At 55.8% G+C, this 20,461-nt stretch overlaps 1 protein-coding gene across 1 annotated transcript in view; it reads right to left on the bottom strand.

The window, feature by feature from the left end:
• The window catches only part of Myt1 (myelin transcription factor 1), a 34,561-nt gene extending 14,441 nt beyond the window's left edge, over positions 1 to 20,120 (bottom strand). The window contains exons 1-12 of the mRNA XM_027954288.2: positions 20,066 to 20,120; positions 19,184 to 19,214; positions 15,110 to 15,172; positions 14,055 to 14,302; positions 11,807 to 12,688; positions 9,875 to 10,009; positions 9,264 to 9,354; positions 7,960 to 8,073; positions 5,116 to 5,330; positions 3,650 to 3,774; positions 3,140 to 3,409; positions 529 to 683 (exon numbers count right to left, since the gene is read on the bottom strand). Coding sequence (XP_027810089.2) covers positions 529 to 683; positions 3,140 to 3,409; positions 3,650 to 3,774; positions 5,116 to 5,330; positions 7,960 to 8,073; positions 9,264 to 9,354; positions 9,875 to 10,009; positions 11,807 to 12,688; positions 14,055 to 14,302; positions 15,110 to 15,172; positions 19,184 to 19,214; positions 20,066 to 20,120 — 2,384 coding nt within the window. The remainder of the gene's footprint in view (positions 1 to 528; positions 684 to 3,139; positions 3,410 to 3,649; positions 3,775 to 5,115; positions 5,331 to 7,959; positions 8,074 to 9,263; positions 9,355 to 9,874; positions 10,010 to 11,806; positions 12,689 to 14,054; positions 14,303 to 15,109; positions 15,173 to 19,183; positions 19,215 to 20,065) is intronic.
• Between the last annotated feature and the right edge of the window lie 341 nt (positions 20,121 to 20,461).

Genomic DNA, 20,461 nt, shown 5'->3' with positions numbered 1-20,461 from the left:
AGCACCCAGGGAAGGTCAGCCCCAAGGCAGAAGGGCATGCATGAGTGGGGCTCTGGGTGGGGAGAGGAGGACCGGGTCACTCTGGCACAGGTGCCAGGCACAGCCCCCCACAATCCTCTAGGGGAAGAAGGTGGTTGGCAGTCTGGGGTGAAACAGTGGCTGCTGGAGCTGAGGGTGGAGACCAGGCAGTGTGCTCTGGGCCCAGGCAGGGGTCTAGCTGTGGAGAGAGGGCTGGGCCTCTGTTGCACCGAGGGTTCCTGTGGAGTTTCTGTTCGTGACTCCTTGGTCCCCGTCCTGCTCTGCTCTGTCCTGCTCTGCAGGCTGGCCAAAGACTCTTCCTTGTTCTTAATTGCTTTAGAGGATCACATTAATGCCCAGCACAGCAGTAACAGGAAATGTCTGTCACCATGAGGGCTGCCTGGCTGAAGGTGGTGGAGCCAGGCAGGAGAGGCCCTGAACTGAGACAACCCAGCTGCTGTAGGTGATGACCAGGCCTGCTCCTCCCAGACGGCAGGGGTGACAGCTTACGTGAGCAGCTCCTTCTTTATGTCCTTAGAGAGAAACTTCAGCTTGAAGTTGGTCAGGGTGACTTCTCCTGGGTACTTCCGCTCTTCAAAGTTCTCTTCTGACACCTCCTGGTCATCTGCTTCAGAAGAAGCAAAAGAATGTGCTGCTGGCTCTGACTGCAAAAAACCAGCAGGGAGATGTTTTAACGGCTGGCGGGGAGGCCCGGGCACCTAACCCGGTGAGTGAGAGAGAGGGACCTTTCAAGACAGTGTCCACGAGGCATTTCCTGGGATTCTTGCCTTTTGGAGGAGGGAAAAGGCCCAGTTCCCCCAGGAAACACAGAGGGCATCTTGTGGCCTGGACCCATCCCACACCAGAGCTCCTGGACAACAAGATTCAGGATTCTGTACTGCCTGTCCTCAGGCCACCTCCACCAGGTCACCCCACAGTATGAACACCTGGGAAAAGAATCCTCGGGCAAGGATGGTGCCCAGATGTCGCAGACCCTAGTTAGGAGGCTGCACTGGTGACAATCTGTTATGACCTGGTAACCCCACCACCACCACCACCACCAAGTGTGGTTCTTCACAAGTCACCAGCTAAATACAGGCTCTGGAAGACAGTTCACCAACACTTAGATGGGCAAGAAACAGCTCCTCCCAGTAAGGACAGGGCTCCAGCAGGGTCGGGACAGCCAAAGTCCCGCAGGACGGCTACACCATTCCAGGGCTGGCACCCACTTGCCATGGGTCCCAGTACACTGTTCAGGCACTGCTTCTGCAGACCTGAGAGACAGTAATAAGGAAGTGCCCATGGGGCCAGACAACTCAGGAACTGGCAGTAGACCTGGTCAAGAGACTGGTGCTGCCTTTGCTCCACTGAACAGGCTCAGGGAAAGAAACTTATTTGCCCTAGCAGTTGGAGGAAGCTCCTTGGCAAACATGCCCAGCCTCAGGATATGTGAGGGCTCCCAGAAATAGAGGGGAAGAGATTTTCCCAGAGCCCCATGGACACAAGTGGACTAGAGTACCTGGGGACAGAAAGGATGGGCTGCTATGGCAGTGTGGGACCTCAGGCAGGGCTGGCAGGAGGGTCTGAGTCAGGAATCCAGGACAGAGATGGAGGGACAGAAGGGCTGGACTCAGGAGGCGCTTCTGGGGGTGACCTGTGCCTAGGAGGTGGGTGGGGGAAGAGGCAGAGTTTGGGGATGAGCCAAGGCTACTTGATGCAGAGTAGATGATCGGCCACCACTGGTGAGACAGGCTTCAGTGGGGGGAATTTAGGACCTCTGAAACAGAGTCACCCTATAGATGGTCACTGATTCCTGGAGGTAAAGATGTGACCCAAAAATATGTGTTAAGAGAAGAGGGGGACCAAAGCAGCCTGGAGAGACCAGCACTGAGCAGAGGCCAAGAAAGGGGCAGAGGAGGGCCCAGAACACCAACTCACTGGGCCCAGAAGGCAGCTGGCGGCTAAGTCAGGCCATGGGCTTGTGGGAGGTTGAGTCCTGAGAGTAGGGTGTGAGTGCAGAAGCTTCTAGACCTCCAGATAATAGCTGGTAGTGGGAATACTACATGCCACCAGGCAGGGCTCCTGCCCACCCTGGGGAGGAAATCGGCCTTAGGTGACCAGGCAGAGGCAGTCCCAGGTGCAGTCCCCTCCAATGGGGACTCAGCCTGTGCCACCTCCTCCAGGACCTGACATCTGATGGGGGCAATGTGACCTAGTCAGGGAGCCCAGTCTATCCCTCTATAAAATGGGTGATCCTGAGTCCCACCCCCGGGTCAAATGAGGAGCCTGGCTCACAGTGGGTTGGGCCAGGAGGGGGCCTTACCACACCTCCCCATGCCTCCTTGGGCACTTGGCTCCATCCCCTGCAGATCCCTCTGGGATCCCCTCCAGAGGAGTCTGGAAAAGGGAGAAGTATGGGGAGCCTACAGGCCTCATGCTGCCTGGACCCTATGTGTCCTTGGAGCTGTCCGGTTCCTTGGGAGGCCCTCTCCTAGGGGAAAAGCCCCAGTGAGCCCATGCCCAGGGCTCTTCATCTTACATGTCAGATAGATAGGACGATGGGAAAGGGAAGTCCCCACAGCTCCAACACCAATGCTTGAGCTACCTCCTCTTTACCAGGTTAGTACTGGTCTGGGGGACTCAGGCCACTGCCCACCATGGAGGCCTCACATACAAGGGGGATCTGAGGCGGAAGTCACTCACTATCTTGGCCCAAGGAACCCAGTAGCTGAGACCCTGTCTGGATAGCAGATGTGTTTTTCAGGTGGGTGGGAGGCTCACAAAACCAAAGAAACCTGAGCTTTCTCCAAATCAGCCCCATGGAATCTGAAATAATGCCCTCTCCTCCCCACACTCCAGGACCGTTCCCATTGGTGCTGACCATGCATTCTGCAAGGTGAGAAGACCACTTCTGTCGATGGACAATGCTGAAATGGCTAAGCAGGAGAAACCCTTCCTGGAGGGCAATCCCTGAGTCCCAGCTGCCCAGAGGGCGAAGGCTCCTGTGTGCAAAGGAAGGGACCCCAAAGTCCTACCAGAGCCAAGAGGTGTACGTAGCCTCTAGGAAGTGAGCAGCTGCTCCACCTGATCCCCCTCTTGTGCCGGCCCGCCCCACACCTACCTCATCAGGCTCCTCTTCTCGTAGACGGCTGGGCTTAGTGTAGTCTAGGGGCCGGTCCCACTCATCCTGACGGGAGGCCTGGCTGGACTGGGGCGAGGTCATGGAGCTGCTGGGAGCACTGGTGCTGCTCTGGCGCTGGGAGGTGTCGGGAGACTTGACACCAGGGCTGCTGCTGCAGCTGCTGCTGCTAGGGAAAGCTCCCTCCCGCTGGCGGCGCTTGTGCATGCTCAAGTCCAGTGTTCCATTTTCATCCACCTCAATGTCCACAGACTAGGTTGGAAGATGAAAAACACATGTGAGGGCCAACCCTCCTCACACCAGCTGCTGCATCCCCACTACAAGAGAGGTCCTGCAAGAGTAGGCCCCTCCAAGGCCAGGAGTAAAGTTAAGTATGAGAATTGCCAACTCGACCCTAGCTATTCCTGGAAGCATCTCCTGCAGGGAGTGGGTGGGCCTGGCTGCAGTCCCACCCACTCACGCCTCCTGGGAAACTGCAGAGAGCATGCCCACCTTGCTGGGTAGGTCCTGTGGCTTGGTGCTGAGGTTCTCTGGCATCTCCCAGCAGCGGGTGGAGAGGTTCAGGATGGCAGTGGCGGCCATGTGCGCAGCCTCAGCGTCGTGTGAGTAGTCGAAGCCTGCAGAAGAGGGTGGGGTGCTCCTCACATAACTACTGGGGGGCTGTGCCTCAGGGGAGGAGGCCTTTGGGGAAGGTTTGGCTGCAAAAAGGGAACAACACCGCTGACTTAGACAGGGACAGAGATGGCAAACGCATGGGGTGTGCTGGGGTCAAAGCACAGCCACTGCAATGTGGGCTTGGGCACAGCTGTTCACCCCTCCAATGCTCCCCCCCCCCCCGCTCAGCCCTGAAGAGACCTCTCATTTCTGGCCTGACCAAGATCTAAGCAGAAAGAACAAAACTGTCCAAAGACATCCCAGCAGCCCTGGTGTTCCAAGCAAAAATAATGTGTCCATTAGCAAATGCCTGGTGAGAGACTGGAGAGTTCTGTGGAAAGGGTGTTTGGAATGTCACTCCTGGGGAACATTTTGTCACATGGTATCAGAAGATATTACCACATCTCAGCTGACTTTGCACACCTAGTTAGTAGCTCCTGCCTTAACAAAGCAGCATTAGGGACCAGACAACACAAATGAGGGAGTGAAATGTCTTCTCCCAGAAATGCTCTTCTGCGTGACACCGAGCAACCAAAAACACCAGTGTTTCCAGCTCTAGCTAGTGAAATGCTCCTGGAGGGCCCTGAATAGCCTGCAGGCACACAGGCCCAGTCCTGGTGCACAGGCTCTCTCTGCTACAGGGAGGAAGAGCCTCCCACCCAGGAGGTTCTTCCAGGGGCAACTCAGGAGCAGCAGAGAACTCCTCTTGGGCTGCCCCACATCCACCGGGAGGCACTAACCCTAGTCACGGTGTACTGTGTGCTTTTCCACCTTGCATCATTTCCAACACTGGCAAATCAGTGCAATGAAGAAAAAGAAAAGATGGGAGGTTGTTCTAAAAGTTATGCAGGAACAATTTTTATCAATACAAATGTTGCTGATGCCATAAACAGCATTTCCAATGAGATGGTCCCTGTGCAAGAAAGCAAGTGGCTTCCTGCCAGGGTAAAAGTCCTGTCCCACCCCACAGTCTGACCCTCCCCAGTGGCATTGCTAGGAGTAAACTCCCCACTGCATTGGGAAAGGGGGCCCTCTCAGGGTGAGCCACGTCAGTGAAGTTATTCTTAAGTCTCTGGACATACACCCATAAAGGACCTGGTTTTGCTTCACAGATACTTAGGAAACATGTAAGGTCCCCAGAAGCACATGGAGAGACGTGGGCCTCAAGGAAGCCATAGCAGTTACCCCAGGGCATCCAACACCTCGGACTTCCATCTTAGTCCCTTCCAGCTCCTCAGAACACTGGGCCCACCCTCCCAAAAGCAATGCAAGAAGAAAGACAAGAATGATTCTCCCCAACTTACATTGGAAGGCTTTGGGTGAGGTTTCGCTGGTCTGAATCTTTGGGGCAAGCATACGTTTGCCAAAAACCTGAGCGTCAAAACTTGCGTAATCAAAGGTGACCTTGGAGAACTTCTCTAGCTCCTTGGCCAAGTTGGCCCTCGGTGTGGCAGGAGCCACGTTGGGCCGGTAGCTCCCATAAGGAGGGACCTCAAGCTGCTTCACAAAGCACATGGGCCTGGAATGGGACAGAGATCAGAGCCTGTGAGGGACAGGGAAACAATGCCACCCTCCCTGTCCTATCCTACAGCCCAGGCAGGAAGCCCTTGTAGCCCATTGAGAACGGAGACCCAGGGAGACACCCCCATAGCCTACCCCTGAAGACCATCAGAATGCCAGCTCCTGTGGCAGGCTTGTGATCAGTACAAGGAAGGACTACTCACCAGGAGGCAGCAATAAGAACACGCAAGGAAGAGCACTACCTCCTCGTGCAGACGGCAGTGGCCAGAGGAAACGGCCTGAAACTGCCCTCCAGCTCAACTACAGTTGGCAAGCCCTCAGCAGGGAGCCCAGCTGTAGCACAGCCCAGCGCAATGGTGGACCACTACCTAGCAGAACAGCCTAGCACTCCAGCAAGGAGGACATCAGGATGTCTGGGGGGGACACTGGCTTGAAAGTAACATCATGGCCTTTGGCCCCCTGACCCAGTTCTTCCTCAGGCAAGGACTTAGTGGACCTCTTCTCAGATCTGGGTGAAGACAGCCACATGAGGGTTTGCTAAAAGGGTCAGCAGCAGGCATGAAAAGGCCACAGAAAGCTTGTGGTCCACTGAGGTCCACTGAAGAGTCCTTGGGAAAGGGTTTGTACAGCAAGGGAACAGAAAGGGAGGCAGGCTGCGGGGGCGGGGAGAGTGAGACCAACGAGCACAGAGGGCGTTCTGAACCAGTCCGCTCAGAGAAGCGGGGAGACAGCCCCAGTGGGCACCCAGCAGTCCTTGTCCTTATCTGGACCAAGCAGTGACTTCAGTGATTTGTGAGGTATGAGAATGGGTGAGGCCTCCAAGCACGAGGCACTCTAAGAACTTGAATGTGGCCTCAGAAGAGAAGCACCAGGTAACCTACAGCTTCAGGCCAGCTCTGAAGGGCCTGGAAAGACCAGACAGCACCCGAGTATGGGATGCACCTAGCATCAGGAAGGAAGGGGCCCAGGCTAGACTGGCCAGCAGTACCTGGGGAGGCTGCAGCACATGGCCACTGGGCTTCAGCAGGGACACACTGACTCTGACCTTAGCATCTGTGCCACTTTTTCCTTGGCCAGTGTTTTGCCAGGATCTTTAGACTTGGGGTCATAGATACCAAAGAAGCTTTGCAAAGCCTTTCCTCACACCCCAGGCTAGGACCCCAGAAATGTGGGCCAGATGGAATCAGCAGCCCAGAAGATGGCTCCTGCACTTGGCACCGCTGCAGGTCAGGTGCTCAGCAGGGACCGGGGAATGCAGCATGTCGATGAAGCCTGATAAGAACTTTGGAGTTCCAGAGGTGGACAAACAGGTCCCAGTCCCCTCCAAGTCCAGGGCCTGTTTCTCCCCCTAACCTCAGCAGGCATTATACCCAGGATGTTTTAATATTTTATCAGTTACTTACATCATGTCAGGGAAAGGATCAAATTAGCAACTGACAGAAAGCTGGAAAGAAAAGCAAAGAGTATGGAGGAAAGAAGCTGCTTCAAACCATCTGGGAACCAGCCATCAGGAACATACCAGCGGGAACCTGCAGGGCCACAAGAGCCCATGGATGGAACATGAGCACGCCCACCCATGAGCAGGAAGTTGAGCCCTGTCCCAGCCAGAGATGCAATGAATGGGAATACTGCTTCTGAGGGACTCTCTAGAAAAGCCAGTCAAGGGCCAGAGTGTGGCACAGCCATGGTTGGCAGCCAAAATCTTCTGACTGAGGTTCTGCAGGCCCATGTCAGGAAAGGCAGAGGGCGGTAGCCATGGAGGCCCACAAAGAGGTGGCAGCACTGTGTCAGCCAGGGCTTGGCCTCCGCTGGGCATGATGGCCTGTCTCCTGTGCGCCTGTGTGGGGGGACAGAACTTGGAACAAGGATAGGAGAACCAGGGAAAGAGAGAAATGAGCAAGCTTGTTAGAGAAACGGGGACGAGCAGGGGAAATGAGTCATGGAGCCTCTTGGCCCCACCAGGTGGAAGACTGCAGTTGAGAATAAGGCTCTGACAACAGACCAGTCAGGAGGTGCAGCCTTGAGAAAGTGCCCAAACCTCTGAGTTTATCTGTGAAACCCAGATCCCAGGGTCACCTGTATGGAGGGAGCTAAGCAGATGCATCCTGGGAGGTTTTTCAGAAACTCCCTGCATTGCTGAGAGTATTCTACAAATGCATACACACACGCAGTTGCACACACATGTAAATGTATCATGGATGCACACACCCACACAGGTGTGCAAACCTACAAGCCAATACATACACGAGCCCAGTGTTGCCTCCGATGCTCACAGACCACACAGGAGGCAGTGCTGGGAGCAAGGCCTACACCCTTCCTTCTCCCTTGCCTTAGGGTCTATCCTAGGATGGAAAGACAGACAGGACAGACAGGAATTAGTGCCATGGTGCTCCCTGGATGTCTGCTGTCCTGGGATGGTATGGTCTGCTGTCTCCAGATAGGAACAGGGTCTTCTCTACAGATGGAGCAAGTGCCTTGAGAACAGCACGGCAAAGCAGCCTGTGCCTAAGACCAGAGTGCTCATGCAGGTTTGTGCCTTGGATGAGGGTCTCGTGAGTGCCACAGCAGGGGATTCTCCTGTGGGATGAGTGGTGCATATGAGTGGTTCTGTAGCTCATATCACCCACCTGAGGATCCGATCTGAATTGGAGCTATTCTTGGAAGGATCTCCTGTCTGTGGTGGCTGCTTCTCATGAGATTTGGCTAATTTTTCAGCAGCAGCAATGGGACACCCAGACAAACTAGAGGAAAGAAAAGGAGAGAAACCTGAGTCTTTTCTTCCAGGCCAGGCTGTCCTGGGTGGCCAGGTGTGTGGGTTTGAGAGTAGCATCATTCAGTGAGAATCCCAGGTGTATTCCTGACTCATTCCCACAGGACAAAGTTTTCTCTCTGGCTCTGTCCTGAGTCCTCAAAGTACAAGTTGCTCATTTCTGTTTTGGAAAATTTATGCCAGTGACACACAAAAATGAAATGCCTACTAAAGGGTAGTGAAGCCCAGACAGAAACACCTTCTTCGGCTAGGCCTGGCACCAGGCTTCCCTCTGACTTTCTGGTCATTCGCCAGCTCCCAGGGCCAGGCTCTGGAACCTCTCTGGATGACGTCTGTAAGTTGACTTGGGGGAACCAAGGGCCCCACTCAGACCACAACTTGGGCACTATCCCTGGAAGATTCTGTACCTTCCTAGGAAAGTGACCAGGATAAGGGCAGAGCAGTTCCACCTGTCAAAACTGGGTTGACAGTGAGCTCAGGAGCCAGCTCTAGGACATGGGGGTGACACAATCACATTGTTTGGGAACTCGGTCTCTTGTCCAATGAACTGAGCCTGAGAGCTCTGGCACTTTCTCCATCTGAGTGTCTGCCCACGGGGGCCCAGGCACATCCTGTAGGGTATGGCTGACCATTGCTCTCAGATGAGCTAGAACCATGGACCCCTCTCATGGAGGGAGATGACCAACAACTAAATATAGTCAGTGGCCTGGAAGCTTCATGTCCACCTGCTCTGCACTTGCTCAGAAAAGCCCAGAGTGTAGCCCTGTCCCCTGAGCTCCCTGCTTATGTCTACATTTGTCGCTCACCCACGAACAGAGGTCTTCCAAATGGTCAAGACACAAAGTCGTCACCTGGCCCTCTGCACAAGGGTCAGACCTTTCAGAACAGGCACATGTTCACCCCCAGTCAAAGGGGTGTGGGCAGCCACACAGCAGGGGGTCAGAGCTCCAGGTGCCACTCCGTCCATACAAAGGCCCCTCGGATACGCACAGGCCCTCACCTTGTAACTGCTGCATCAAGCGGCTGCAGGGAAGCTGCTATCACTCAGGGGCCACATGTCAGGCCAGAGCCCATCCCAGGTGAGGGCTCGAGGCCAGGGCGAGCACATACACCATACGCCCAGCCCAGGTTCCCCACCACAGCCTAGATCAACCCAGGTACCTTCTATGTGTGTTGCGGTTGCTGTTCACATGGCCCTGGCCCGTGCAGCCAGGAGTGGGACACTTCAGCACATTCTCGTGCATGGCCAAGACTGTAAGAAAACCAGAGAAGGCAGACAGCGATGACCTGGTATGGGGGGAGAACCGCCCAAGGAGGCTACAGGAGCCCTGACTGAAGCCTGCAGCTTTGTAGGCAGAGAAGAGCCATAGTAGCTTGAGGCAGCAGCTCAGGGTGACTGCCTCTGTAGAGTCTGTAAACGTAAGCCCACCCTCAGCCAGGTGAGGCGTGTCCCTTCACCATGGACTCCTCCTGGGTCAGAATCTAGAGTTTACTTTGAAACCTCTTATTTTTCTGTTTTGCAGTTCTCAGCTTCCAACCTGAAAGTACAGACTCCACCTTCCCTCTCAGCTGACAGCCAGGGTCTATGCAACTTCCTAGGGTTCTGACCAAGACTGGCATCTCCAGGCAGAAATGGGCAGGCTGCTGTCCCCAGCCATGTCACAGGGCTAAATTTCAGGCTTAGGCAGTTTGAGGGAAACCTAAGAGACAAGGCCCTGGACAGGCTGCCCCTCCCATGGACTCCTCCAAATACCCTGCATGGAGCTACTCACTCTCTGGGGGGATCCTGTCCTTATGGGGACAGCCAGACAGGCTGCGGTGGTGAGGATACAACCCAGTAACATGGCCAGTGCCATCACAACCTGGTGTTGGACACTTGATCTCACGCTTCTCAGCTCTTGAAGCATCTGAAACACACAAGACATGCCACATAGAGCTAGGAGGCTGGGCAGGGGAATGGGCAGGGAGATGCAGGTACCACTCACACCCCTCACTCTGGCTGTCCAGAGAGAAGGGAGGCAAGACCACCCAGGACCCCAAAGGCACAGGAACTGAACAGCAGGTGCCCCTGGAGAAGCTGGTCCAAAACCCAGAGGCATCTACCCCTAAAACAGGGCAAGCAGCATTGTGAAGAGAACCATCCGTGTGGGATGGAGTCTCTGCCCCTCCTTCTGGGTATGGAGGCATGTGGGCAACCCTCTGTAAGGCAGGGGAAGTCAGTTTGCCTCCCACTGCCAGGGTGTCCTTGGGATTTGACAAAAAGAGGAGGACAGAGTTTAAGGAGATTATCTACAGCTTCATAACTAAGAAATGCCTATGCAGAATTCCATACCAGATCTCAATCCTTGGCTTCCTCTGGCCTCTGCAGGCCCAGGTAGGTCACTATTGAATGTGGGGATCAGAAGGACATGGAAGAACCTCAAAGCAAAGCCACATCTCAGAGATGCTCTTTCTGGTTGGGCCACCTTTCAGGAGGGAAGGATGTCCCCAAGCTCAGAGTCCCAACCCATAAGGCAGGGCAGGAATTTAGAGTTTCACCCATCAAGCACCAGGGTGCCTGTGCCCAACCCTTGTCTTGGTCCAGAGCTCTCAATGAATCCACTCCCCAGTCCACCACTGTTTCAATGCAGGAGGATGTACTTCTGTCCACACGGGCTGACAATGCTGCCCCGTGCCCTCAGCTCAGCCACCATGTCCTTACTTCAGGAACAGGTACTCTGCACCTGAAAGTCCCTCTACACCTGAACCCAGGCTGCCCTCGGTGAGCCACCAAAGTGTGCCCTGACCTGCAGACCTGCAGCTGACAAGCCCAGGCCCTGCACCTGTCCCTGAGTCTGCCCCACCCTCAGCCTGTGTGTCCAGGTTCCCAGGCCCCAAGTTCTGAGCCTGGCTTCCATCTGGGCCCCCAGACAGTAACCCCGATCTGTGTCACCAGAAAGGTATCCCCTCAAGAGTCACTGTCCAGGCCCTCCTCATGCTGAAATCATATCCCTGCCTGTGCCCCTCATTATCTGTCCCCTATGTGTGGGTCTTTCCAGAAATTGTGTTCCCTGTCTCTGCCCACCTGGCTATGGTGCTCTGAGCTACCTCTCACTCCAGGCTCTCTCCGGGTGACCTAGATGTGTCTTCCAGGGGTCACCCCATGTACACGTCTCTTGTCTTTTTGGTTCCTGACTCCAGCATCTGAATCAACCCCAGCCCTCAACTCCCTCCTTATCTGGCCAGTCTCTGGTGTAAGTCAACCCTCCCCAGGGTGGGCAGAGGAAGGGCACAGGGAGTACTACTGCCCAATCCATCCAGAGAAGAGAGCCTGGCCTGGGATAAAAAAGAGGAGTCAGGGGTCAGGGCAGCTCCCTGATCTTAGAGGCCAAATTCAGGCCCAAATACAGAGTCAACCACAGGCCACTCCCTTAGAAAAGCAAGAGTCAGACAGACATCCCTTGCTCCCCGCCTGCCCCCCCACACACATCTCAGTCTCAGATGTCTTCCCAGACTCCCTGCATAAAGTGGCACAAGCCTGCTCCCCTGCTCCCTGCAGCTTGGCCCATGGTCCTGTGAGTACTTGCCCCTGTCTGATCTTCTGTCCTCCCCACACCCCATCTCTGTCAGTAAGGGCGTCTAGCTGTGTCTCTCCCTCAGCCTGTACTCCACACCTGGAAGCCAGGAGGGAGGTGGGAGTGCAGGGCAGATCACTGCTAGCCTACCTTTACTGTAGCAGCTCTTCCGCACAGCATCCAGGGGCTTGGCCGACTTCCCGGGCTCACCTGGGCCCAACTGGCCCTGCTCAGCAGGCGGGCAGCCTGGCTCACAGACGGTGCGCACCTGTTCAGCCTTCAGGGCGATGGCCTGCTCCAGAAGGCCCAGGTTCCCTCGGGTCATCATATCGTACATCTCCGACTCATCCGTGACCGCTGACTTCTGGGACCCTGCATCCTCCTCCTTGTCATCATCAGAGCGGACCTCCACAATGACGGAGTACTCAGGCTTGGGACTGGGCAGCTCTAGGCGCCGGGGCTCGGGGGACTTCTGGGCAGAGTTATGGGAGGCATCCTCCTCAAAGATCACCTCAGGAGTGGCCTCCTCCTCCCCTTCTTCCTCCTCCTCCTCCTCCTCCTCCTCCTCCTCTTCCTCCTCCTCCACCTCCTCCTCCTCCTCCTCTTCCTCTTCTTCTTCCTCCTCTTCCTCCTCATCCTCCTCTTCCTCCTCCTCATGGCCCAGGACACCTTTCTGCTTGCTGGAATCCTCGCTGGCCTCGTCCTCCAGGGACTGGGGACACGGCTCCTGGGAACGCTCACTGGTGACTTCAATGACTTCCTCTGCATCCTCTGGCTGGATAAAGAGATCTTTCTCCCCCTCGTCACTGGTGGCCCCCTCCACAACCTCCTCCTGAAGCAGGTGCAAAACACTGGGGCCCGTCTTGGCCACCTGGCCCGAGTCCTCCCCCACCAGGGTCTCTCCAGCAATTTGGCCCAGGTTGAGGAGAGAAGTTGCGATGATTCCCTGGCAGCTGCTGTAGCTGCCCTTGGAGGAGCCAGTGGGACTGCCGATGGGGTTAGGTCCAAAATGGGACTTGACAGGGCTCCTTCCTGCACAAAATCAGAAACGCCATGGGGGCTGGAGGAGAGTGTGTGGGGAGCATCCAGGTCTCTGGCTCCCAGCAGCAGCCCCACCCTGCCCCACCCACCCTCCCTCAGCACAGCCCAGGAGACTGGGAAGTCCGGACGTGGGGGCCAGGTGTGGTTGTTCCTGCCAGCCCTCTGCCTGAATCCAGAGATCATGGAGAACTTGTTAGGAGGTCATAAGCCACTGCTGCATTTTTAAAATTGAGGATTACTTTGATATTTTTGAATTCATGTTTCTTCTCCATTACATTTTATACAAAGGAGCTTAAAAAGCAAATCAGATTTTTAAAAATTATTTCATGATTGAGAAGCATTTTTATCTTTAAAGGATTAAAATTTAAGTCTTCAGCCACAATAACTAAGGCGTGGTCACTACACGCAGACCCTGTGGGACTTGGGCCAGCACTCCTGGCAACAGTGGGAGCCACTCTACCATCCACATGCACCAGGGTAGATGCTCTAGCCACAGTGCCCAGCCCAGGGCATTGGACACAGGAGCTCTTCTTCCAGGAGCAGGCAAGTCAGAATTTCTCCACCTGGAACACAGGCTGGCTTGGTTCCATGAGCCCCTTACTCACTCCAGAGCCCCAGGGAAAGGCAAGAGCCCCATCCTGGATTTCTCCTAAAGAAAAACAGACTCCATCCCAGCCCTGAAACTCAGATGACACCAGACACTGCGGGGGCAGTAGGGGTTGGCCTAGAGCCTCACCCTGACCCTGGACTCCACGGATCTGCCAGGGCTCTTGAGAATGAGACAGACCCTTCCCTTGTGGCTCAGGGGCCACCTTTACCCACATTTGCCAAGGGCTGTGCCCCCATTATGGCCAGCCATGGTGGGCTCCACAGGGAAGCAGGCCCCTCAGCCTCCACTTGCCCCCTCTCGGCTTCCCCAGGCACCCCACCTTCAGAGGCCCCACTTGATTCCCCACCACCTAAGGCTTAATCTGAGGCACCTCCTCAGCACCTGCCCCTCAGTGTTTGAGGACAAGCAGACCCACCCAGGCAGATTTCGCAGAGGGCCAGGCAGGACACACTCCAAGAGCCACCCACAGAGACACACCATGACCGTGGAAGCACACTAGCCCCATGTGCACACAGGCCCTCCAGTCTCTCCCTGTTCGGTGTTCGCACACACCACAGACCACGTGCCCTGTGCAGGCCCCCCCCCCGCCCCCTCCCCCGCCCAGGGAATGAGCACAGGTCAGGACAAGACAGTCCTTGTTCTCAGGAAGACTCCCTCGCTCGGCGTGAGCTCCCTCCCGCTCATAGGCTGCATTCTCCAGGCCACACTAAGCGCCCTTTATTCGCAGGAGAAAGAGCAACAAAGCACCTTCAGCTGGCTCAGGACGATGAATCTCCTCCTGTCCCAGCATCTCGGCCTCAGCCTCCTCCAGAGTTCCTTCTGATTCATCCGAAACAGAGGCTTCCTTCACCTCGGCCTCCTCGCTGCCATCACTGTCCACACTGTAGCCCTCGTCCAGAGCCAGCTTCAGGGGGTGAGACTTCCTCTTAGACACCAGGTGCTCGGCCTCCGTGCCCTCCAGCTTCCTCTTCTTGGCCAGTGGGCAACTCTGTAAACTGGAAGGGAGAGGAGGGTGAGGGTAGAGCCAGGTCAGGGCCATGGGAGGCCTCGGAGGCCTGGTGAGCAGCCCCCTCTGCAGCCACTCTGACTGGAAGCCCCAAGCCCCAAGATGTATTTGAAATTCTGTATCTAATTATGTATGTTTAAAAGTTCCTAGGGGTTGGGGGTGTAGCTCAGTCATAGAGCACTTGCCCAGCATGAGCTGGGCCATGGTCCAATCCCTAATTGCATTACAACTGGCAGCCACATCCACACCTAGAGCAGGACTCCTGGACCCTCAAGGGCTGCTGACCCAGGCTCCTCCTCTCCTAGGGACCCATGAGACCTGACCCACATCCCACATGCTCTCGAGCAGATCCTGGACGTCTACTCCACCCCAGTCTTCCCCTCACCTGAGACTGCTGCACCCACACCCACCCTGCGAACTTGCACTGCAGGGGACACTCAAGGCCAAGCTGACCACATGAGGCAACCACACTGACAACCCAGCAGCAGCCTGCACCATCCCCACTGTGCACCAGGCCAGTTCCAAACTCTGCTGCACAGGCACATCCAGTGCTTGCAGCAGCCCCCGGTGGGAAAACCAGGTGCAGAGCAGAGTTCATCTAGCTACTGCTCTGGCAAGCTCTGCCCAGTTGGCCTCCTCAAGGCCCCGGGAACACGGTCCACTTGGGACTCTATGGCTCAGAAGGGCGGGGGTCAGCCTGGTCTCAGCAGGCTGCAGATAGAAATGAAAGGTTCTGGCTCACAGAAGGTCCCAGGGCAGGGGAAGGGCCACCCCGGGTGAGACGAGGACTGTTTACCTGCGGTGCCTGGAGTACTTGCCCCGGACATGTCCAGATCCTGTGCATCCTGGGGTGGGACAGCTGAGGAGACAAGCAGGAGAGGTCACCCCAGGCAACAAGATCTGGGCTCAGGGGTATCCCAATCCTGACTCTGGGGAGAGGGGATGGCCTCCCAATAGCTCATCACAGCATGGGCCCTGGCAGTTTGCTAAAAATTAGTGAAATAACTCACCCCATTTAAATAAATGAATGGCTTGTTATAGTGTTATGAGTGTGGTTAATTAAAGTTCTGTGTGAATGAGAGCAAGGCATCTGCTGAACGGACATCTTTCCCCATTGCAGACCGTCTGTCAGCATGAGCAGATCAGTAGGAACCCATGAGCACTGGCAGCCGGGATGTGACTCTTCGAGGTGCCCTCCTGGAAGGGCAGTACAGAGGGGCATTTTGGAACATGAGGTCAGGGTCTGCCACACCTGGTACTCCTGGGGGCTGCAAGGAGCTGCCAATACCCCAAAGCACTGCAGAGCAGCAAGCCAGGGAAACCAAGAGAGATCCCCTGAAGGAGGGGTGAGGCAAGCCTGAGCCCCCACAGGAGACCCTGGAGGCCCCACTGTTCACAAGATTGCTGAAGCAGTCTGAGTCCTGCCTGGGGTCAGCTTTCCAAAAACATGGCACTTCTTCCCACAGCCTGCAAAGGGGGGGCAGGTGGGGTCACAACCCCACCTTTGTCCAGATACCCCCAATGGTTTTAGTGTGACTGACCATGGCCTAACTGCAGCTTGGAGCCCAAATGGCCCTGCAGACCACATTCACCAACCACGTCAGGGGTCGCCAGAACTGTCTGTAACAGAGTCAGTCTCCCAGCGAAGCCTGCGACACACCCCTCCCCCATAGGCCACCACACACTCCAGGGCTGATGCTTGGTGTGCTGAGAAGCCAGGAAGAGGCTGGCGGAAGGGAGGGAGGGAGGGCGGGGAGGGACCCCAGCTAGTTTCCTTCCCAGACAGAGGGGAGGCCGCTACCCCTGGAGGCCCACACTTGCTCTCACTCTCTCAAGAAATAGCTTTGAGACTTTTCACAAAAAGCTCCTTGTTATTGAGGATTTGAAGCTGAGGTCCCAATTAGTCGATTAATCACTGAGTTAATCAGGCAATTAGGCGACAGCTGCTGCGGAGGCCTGGGGGGCACTGCACTGCCCCACACACGTCACCTGCTCCAAGCCACCCGCCACCCTGTACAGAAGAGTCCTGGTCCCCAGCCAGGTGGACTGGCATCTTCCCATCCTGCCACCCAGGGTGAGGGCCCCAGCTGTGGGCCCAAATGCATGGAACTGGCAAAGTTACTTCGGGACAGAAGTAGAGGAAGAAGTGGGCAGAGCCCCCTCGGGACCTGCCAATGCCTCCAGAGGCTGAAGTGGGAGCAGACATCAGCCTTGGGCCTCACAGCCGCACAGGTTCACCCCTGAGAGCACACGGGTGAGCACCAGCAGGGCTACATGGTGCCTCCGTGTGCTCAGCCACAGGGCCAGGGCCGGTGAGCAGCTACAAAGGCCCCCGGAGCCTCCTCCACCCACTGTGGGAAGAGATAGGCCACGTCAGGCCCTCCCCAGCCACTTGAGGTGCCCAGGGGTGCTCAAAGCACCCAACAACAGGCCTCCTGAAGGCCCCAGCACAGCGCCCTTGCCATGATGCTGGCATCAGTCATCAGAGTCAAGCAAGTAACTCTGGTGTGGTGGCAGAGAGCCTGGCTGGTGGCCACCTCTCAGCAGGCATCCCAGACCACACCCTTGAAGGGCCCAAAAATGAACTATAGGCATTAGAAACCCAAGCTGGGAGAGAGGCCAAATCCCAGCTAGGAGCTCACGCTTGGCTATTGCCCTTCAAAGGATCTGTCTTCCCTCCCACTCTGTGGCAGCAGAAGGCCCCCACACCACCTGTGCTCCAGCGGGGAGCTGGTCCACTGGTAGTTTAAGGAGGAAGTCCCTCAGAAGACGAAGGGTCAACTGCAGGGGATCCTGGGTACCAGATCTTTGCCCTTGAAGACAGCCCTGACTGGCTCAATAGCATGTCTCAAAGATACTAAGCCTGATGCTCCATAACAAGAGAGTCTTTCCAGTGGCGAGTGACTTTGCCAGGCCCAACCGAATATAAACTGTCAGGTCTCCCTTGAGTGTGTAGAGAAAACCATCAACATCCTTTCTTCTCCCAAGAACTAGACTGTTTATTTCAGGGCTCAAGGAAAATTCAGGAGTTCCAGAAGCCAGAGGAGCACTACAGGGTCCTGCTGGCTTGGAGCCAAACCCCTTGCTCACCCCACAGCAAGCCCCTGCTGCCACCTAGGAGCCAGCATCCTCCTGAGGGCTCTGCCTGAGCTCTGGGGAGTCCATGCTTGGAGCCCTGAGGTAACAGGGCTTAAGTCTCTGATCCTGAGTTCTGCACACAAGAGCTCCCCCAGGTGATTCTGTGTAAGCTCACCTGCATCACCATTTGCACCCAGACCATAATGTTCTCCTCCCAGACACAGCTCAGTTCTCTGTTTTGGCACAACAACATGAGCCCCACCAGGACAGAGTCTCATCTGCTTTCTGATGGGAACCCATGGTGGACAGGTTCTGGGGTGAGCAGCACCGGCCAACTCCCAGATGCTCCCACCATGTCTGACACACATAGCAGATGGTCACCACCTGCAACTTGTGACCAGTGAACACATGCATGCACAGGAAGGGGAGGCCCCTGCACAGTGTGCTGATTCCTTGGCACAGACTCAGTTTCATTTTACTGTAAGCATCGCCTCTCAAAAACGAAGAATTGCAGAAGAAATTTTTGCTAGAACTCTAGATGCAAGGCATTTACCCCTGGTTTCTCCCCAGAAAAGTTTAAGGGCATCATTAGTAGCACGTAACCAGGTGGAGAGCACAGGACAAATGCAGTGACAAAGTCCAGATGCTCACCAGCCTCATGTGCACTGCCAGACCATTCAGGAAGGCTAGCAACAAGCACAGCCACTTCAAGCCACTTTTCCTTCTGTTCTTTGGAAGTTCGACCAAAGCCTGAGTGTCCTCCCTCAGCCTCCTTGCCTGGGCCTCTCCTCCCACCTGTGTCCAGAAGGAGTCCCCAGGTGAACACCACCTCCTCCTGGACTTGGCCCCTTAGAGGTGGCTCCCCTCCTAGGAGCTGGCCAAGTGCTCCAGTGAATGCCTGTTCTGGGCACCCCTGAGCCCTGGGGTGCCAGAAGATCAGCAGTGCCTGGTATGACTGCAACTCCCTCACACCTCCCGTCCTGGACCCAGGGCTGACATCCAGCAGTAGAACACTGGTCTAGTTCTGGCTGGATGCAGTTTAATCCTGAGGAGGATGAGCTCACATGCCTCACAAACAGGACAAATATACCACCAGGCAGCACTTCCAGGAGAAGTCCTGAGCCTGATGCCGCAACCACAGCACCCCAGAGCCTGGGGCCCAGAGCGGCCCTCCCACCCCTTCTCCTCCATCACCAGCTTACAGTCCCAAACACTGGAGGCACACTGGCACCCTGCTCACCTCTGCCCAAAGCTTACAGAGTGACCTTTGGGGCCTTGCATTGTCCTGATTGGCAGAAGCCATTCACTCAAGCAGTGTGTGCGGAAGAATAAGACACTACCTGCCCCAATTTTTCACAGTTTAGTAAGAATCTTTACCTTAAGCCATTGAAGAGGGCATCCCAGAACTGCCAGCTGTACCCAGCCACTGCTAGATCTCAGTGCACTAGACTCCCATGTATATCTCAGGTCCACAGAGACTCAGAATGTGGAAGTCCCTTTCTCATTTATGGCCAAACTGAAGCATTTGCGAGATTCTCCAGGAAACACCTTATTACTAGTTTGGGGACATGGTAACATTCCATGTCTTGGGGGTGACTGGCACTGGGTCCCTGCCATGAAGCTCAGCCCCACATGGTGGGCCAGGACAGAGCCGAGGAAGGAAGTTCCAGCCAAGTAGGGATATACATAGCAGACAGGACACAAGGAAAGCAGGGTCTCTCGGGGAACACCCAGGACATCTCCAGGTCAGAGGCACACAGGAAGTGTGGGGCCAACAGGAAAACTTCCTCACCTGAGGTCAGGGCCTGCAGTCTCTGGGGGTCCTGGTAAGAGAAGGGAAAATAGGGAAACACATGTAAGACTTAGAATTTGGAAGGCACTTTGTCCTAAGAGCACCCTGTAAGTAACGCGGCCAAGGGTCTACAGAAAGGCAAGCCAGGGCAGCACGGAGCTGCTTTTCTGGCACCCACCTTTCCTGACCTCTGAGAACATGCTCCAAGGCCAGTGGAGCCTCAGCCTTCAGACCCTCCCCTGGAGGTTTTTGCACAGTGGATCTGATCCTCTCTGGGCCTTCAGGGTCCAGGATGATATTTCTCTCTAATTGCAGAAAAATGTTGGCTTTCAGCAGGAGGCATAAGCCATCAGATCAAGCTGGACAGAGAAGAAGACAGATGGACAAGTGGCTGATCCCTGCAGTGATGTGCACTGGCTACAAAGAGATGCAGAGGTCCAACAGGACCAGCACTCCTGACGGCTCAGAGCCCTGAGACGCTCTGTGGGGCATGGCAGGGAGCTTCAGAGGACCCAGGAGGGGAGACTGGCCAAGGGGCGGGGCTCAGTCCTCGCAAGATGAGCAGAGCCTCAGCCCCCTCCTCCCACCCACAGTTGTACCCCCTGATCTCCCACTCTCCACAGTACTAGAACTAGCCTCTGAGGGAGGAAGAGGGCTGGCAATGGAAAGCCAGTGGAGCCACATATATCTCCACCTCTCCACCCTGGGCCAAAGGCCTCAATACCTCCAGATGGGTCCCTGAGCCCCAGGGCCTGGTGTTGGCAAGGGGCATACCATTCACTCGAGCCCATGTTATGGGCTTCTTCTCCTAGGGACACCACTGGGGAGGTGGCAGTGAGAGCCAGCCATGACCGGGGCTCCAGCTGACCAGACGGCACTCACCTCGGAGGGCCTTGGATCGCGTCCTGGCCCGCTTGTCTTCATTCTCTAAGCTCATCTGTAAGAAAACACAGCTGCCAGGTTAGGAAGCTCCAGCCAGCTCCTCCCATTCCAGAGTCATCATCGTGGGGCCATCAGTTCACTTTCTGGATCAAACTCTGGCCCCTGCTGTCCTGGCCCTGTACCTGCCCACAAAAGCCCAAGTGCGGGCCCTGCCCTCCTTAATCCTCATGAGCACAGTGTTTCCGAACACCAGGGGATCCTGGCATGGCAAGAAGCAGCACTGCTCACCTGGCCAGGCAGGTGCTGAGGCACCAGGGCAAGCTGCCCACCATCCATGAAGTGGGGCAGCCCAAATGCCCCAAGGCTTGGCTTCCCAAAGACAGAGATGCTTCCTTC

This window comes from Marmota flaviventris, chromosome 2 (assembly GCF_047511675.1).
Source record: "Marmota flaviventris isolate mMarFla1 chromosome 2, mMarFla1.hap1, whole genome shotgun sequence".
NCBI lineage: Eukaryota > Metazoa > Chordata > Mammalia > Rodentia > Sciuridae > Marmota > Marmota flaviventris.
Note: the sequence above shows the minus strand (reverse complement) of the source record. Positions and strands in the feature narration are given on the sequence as shown.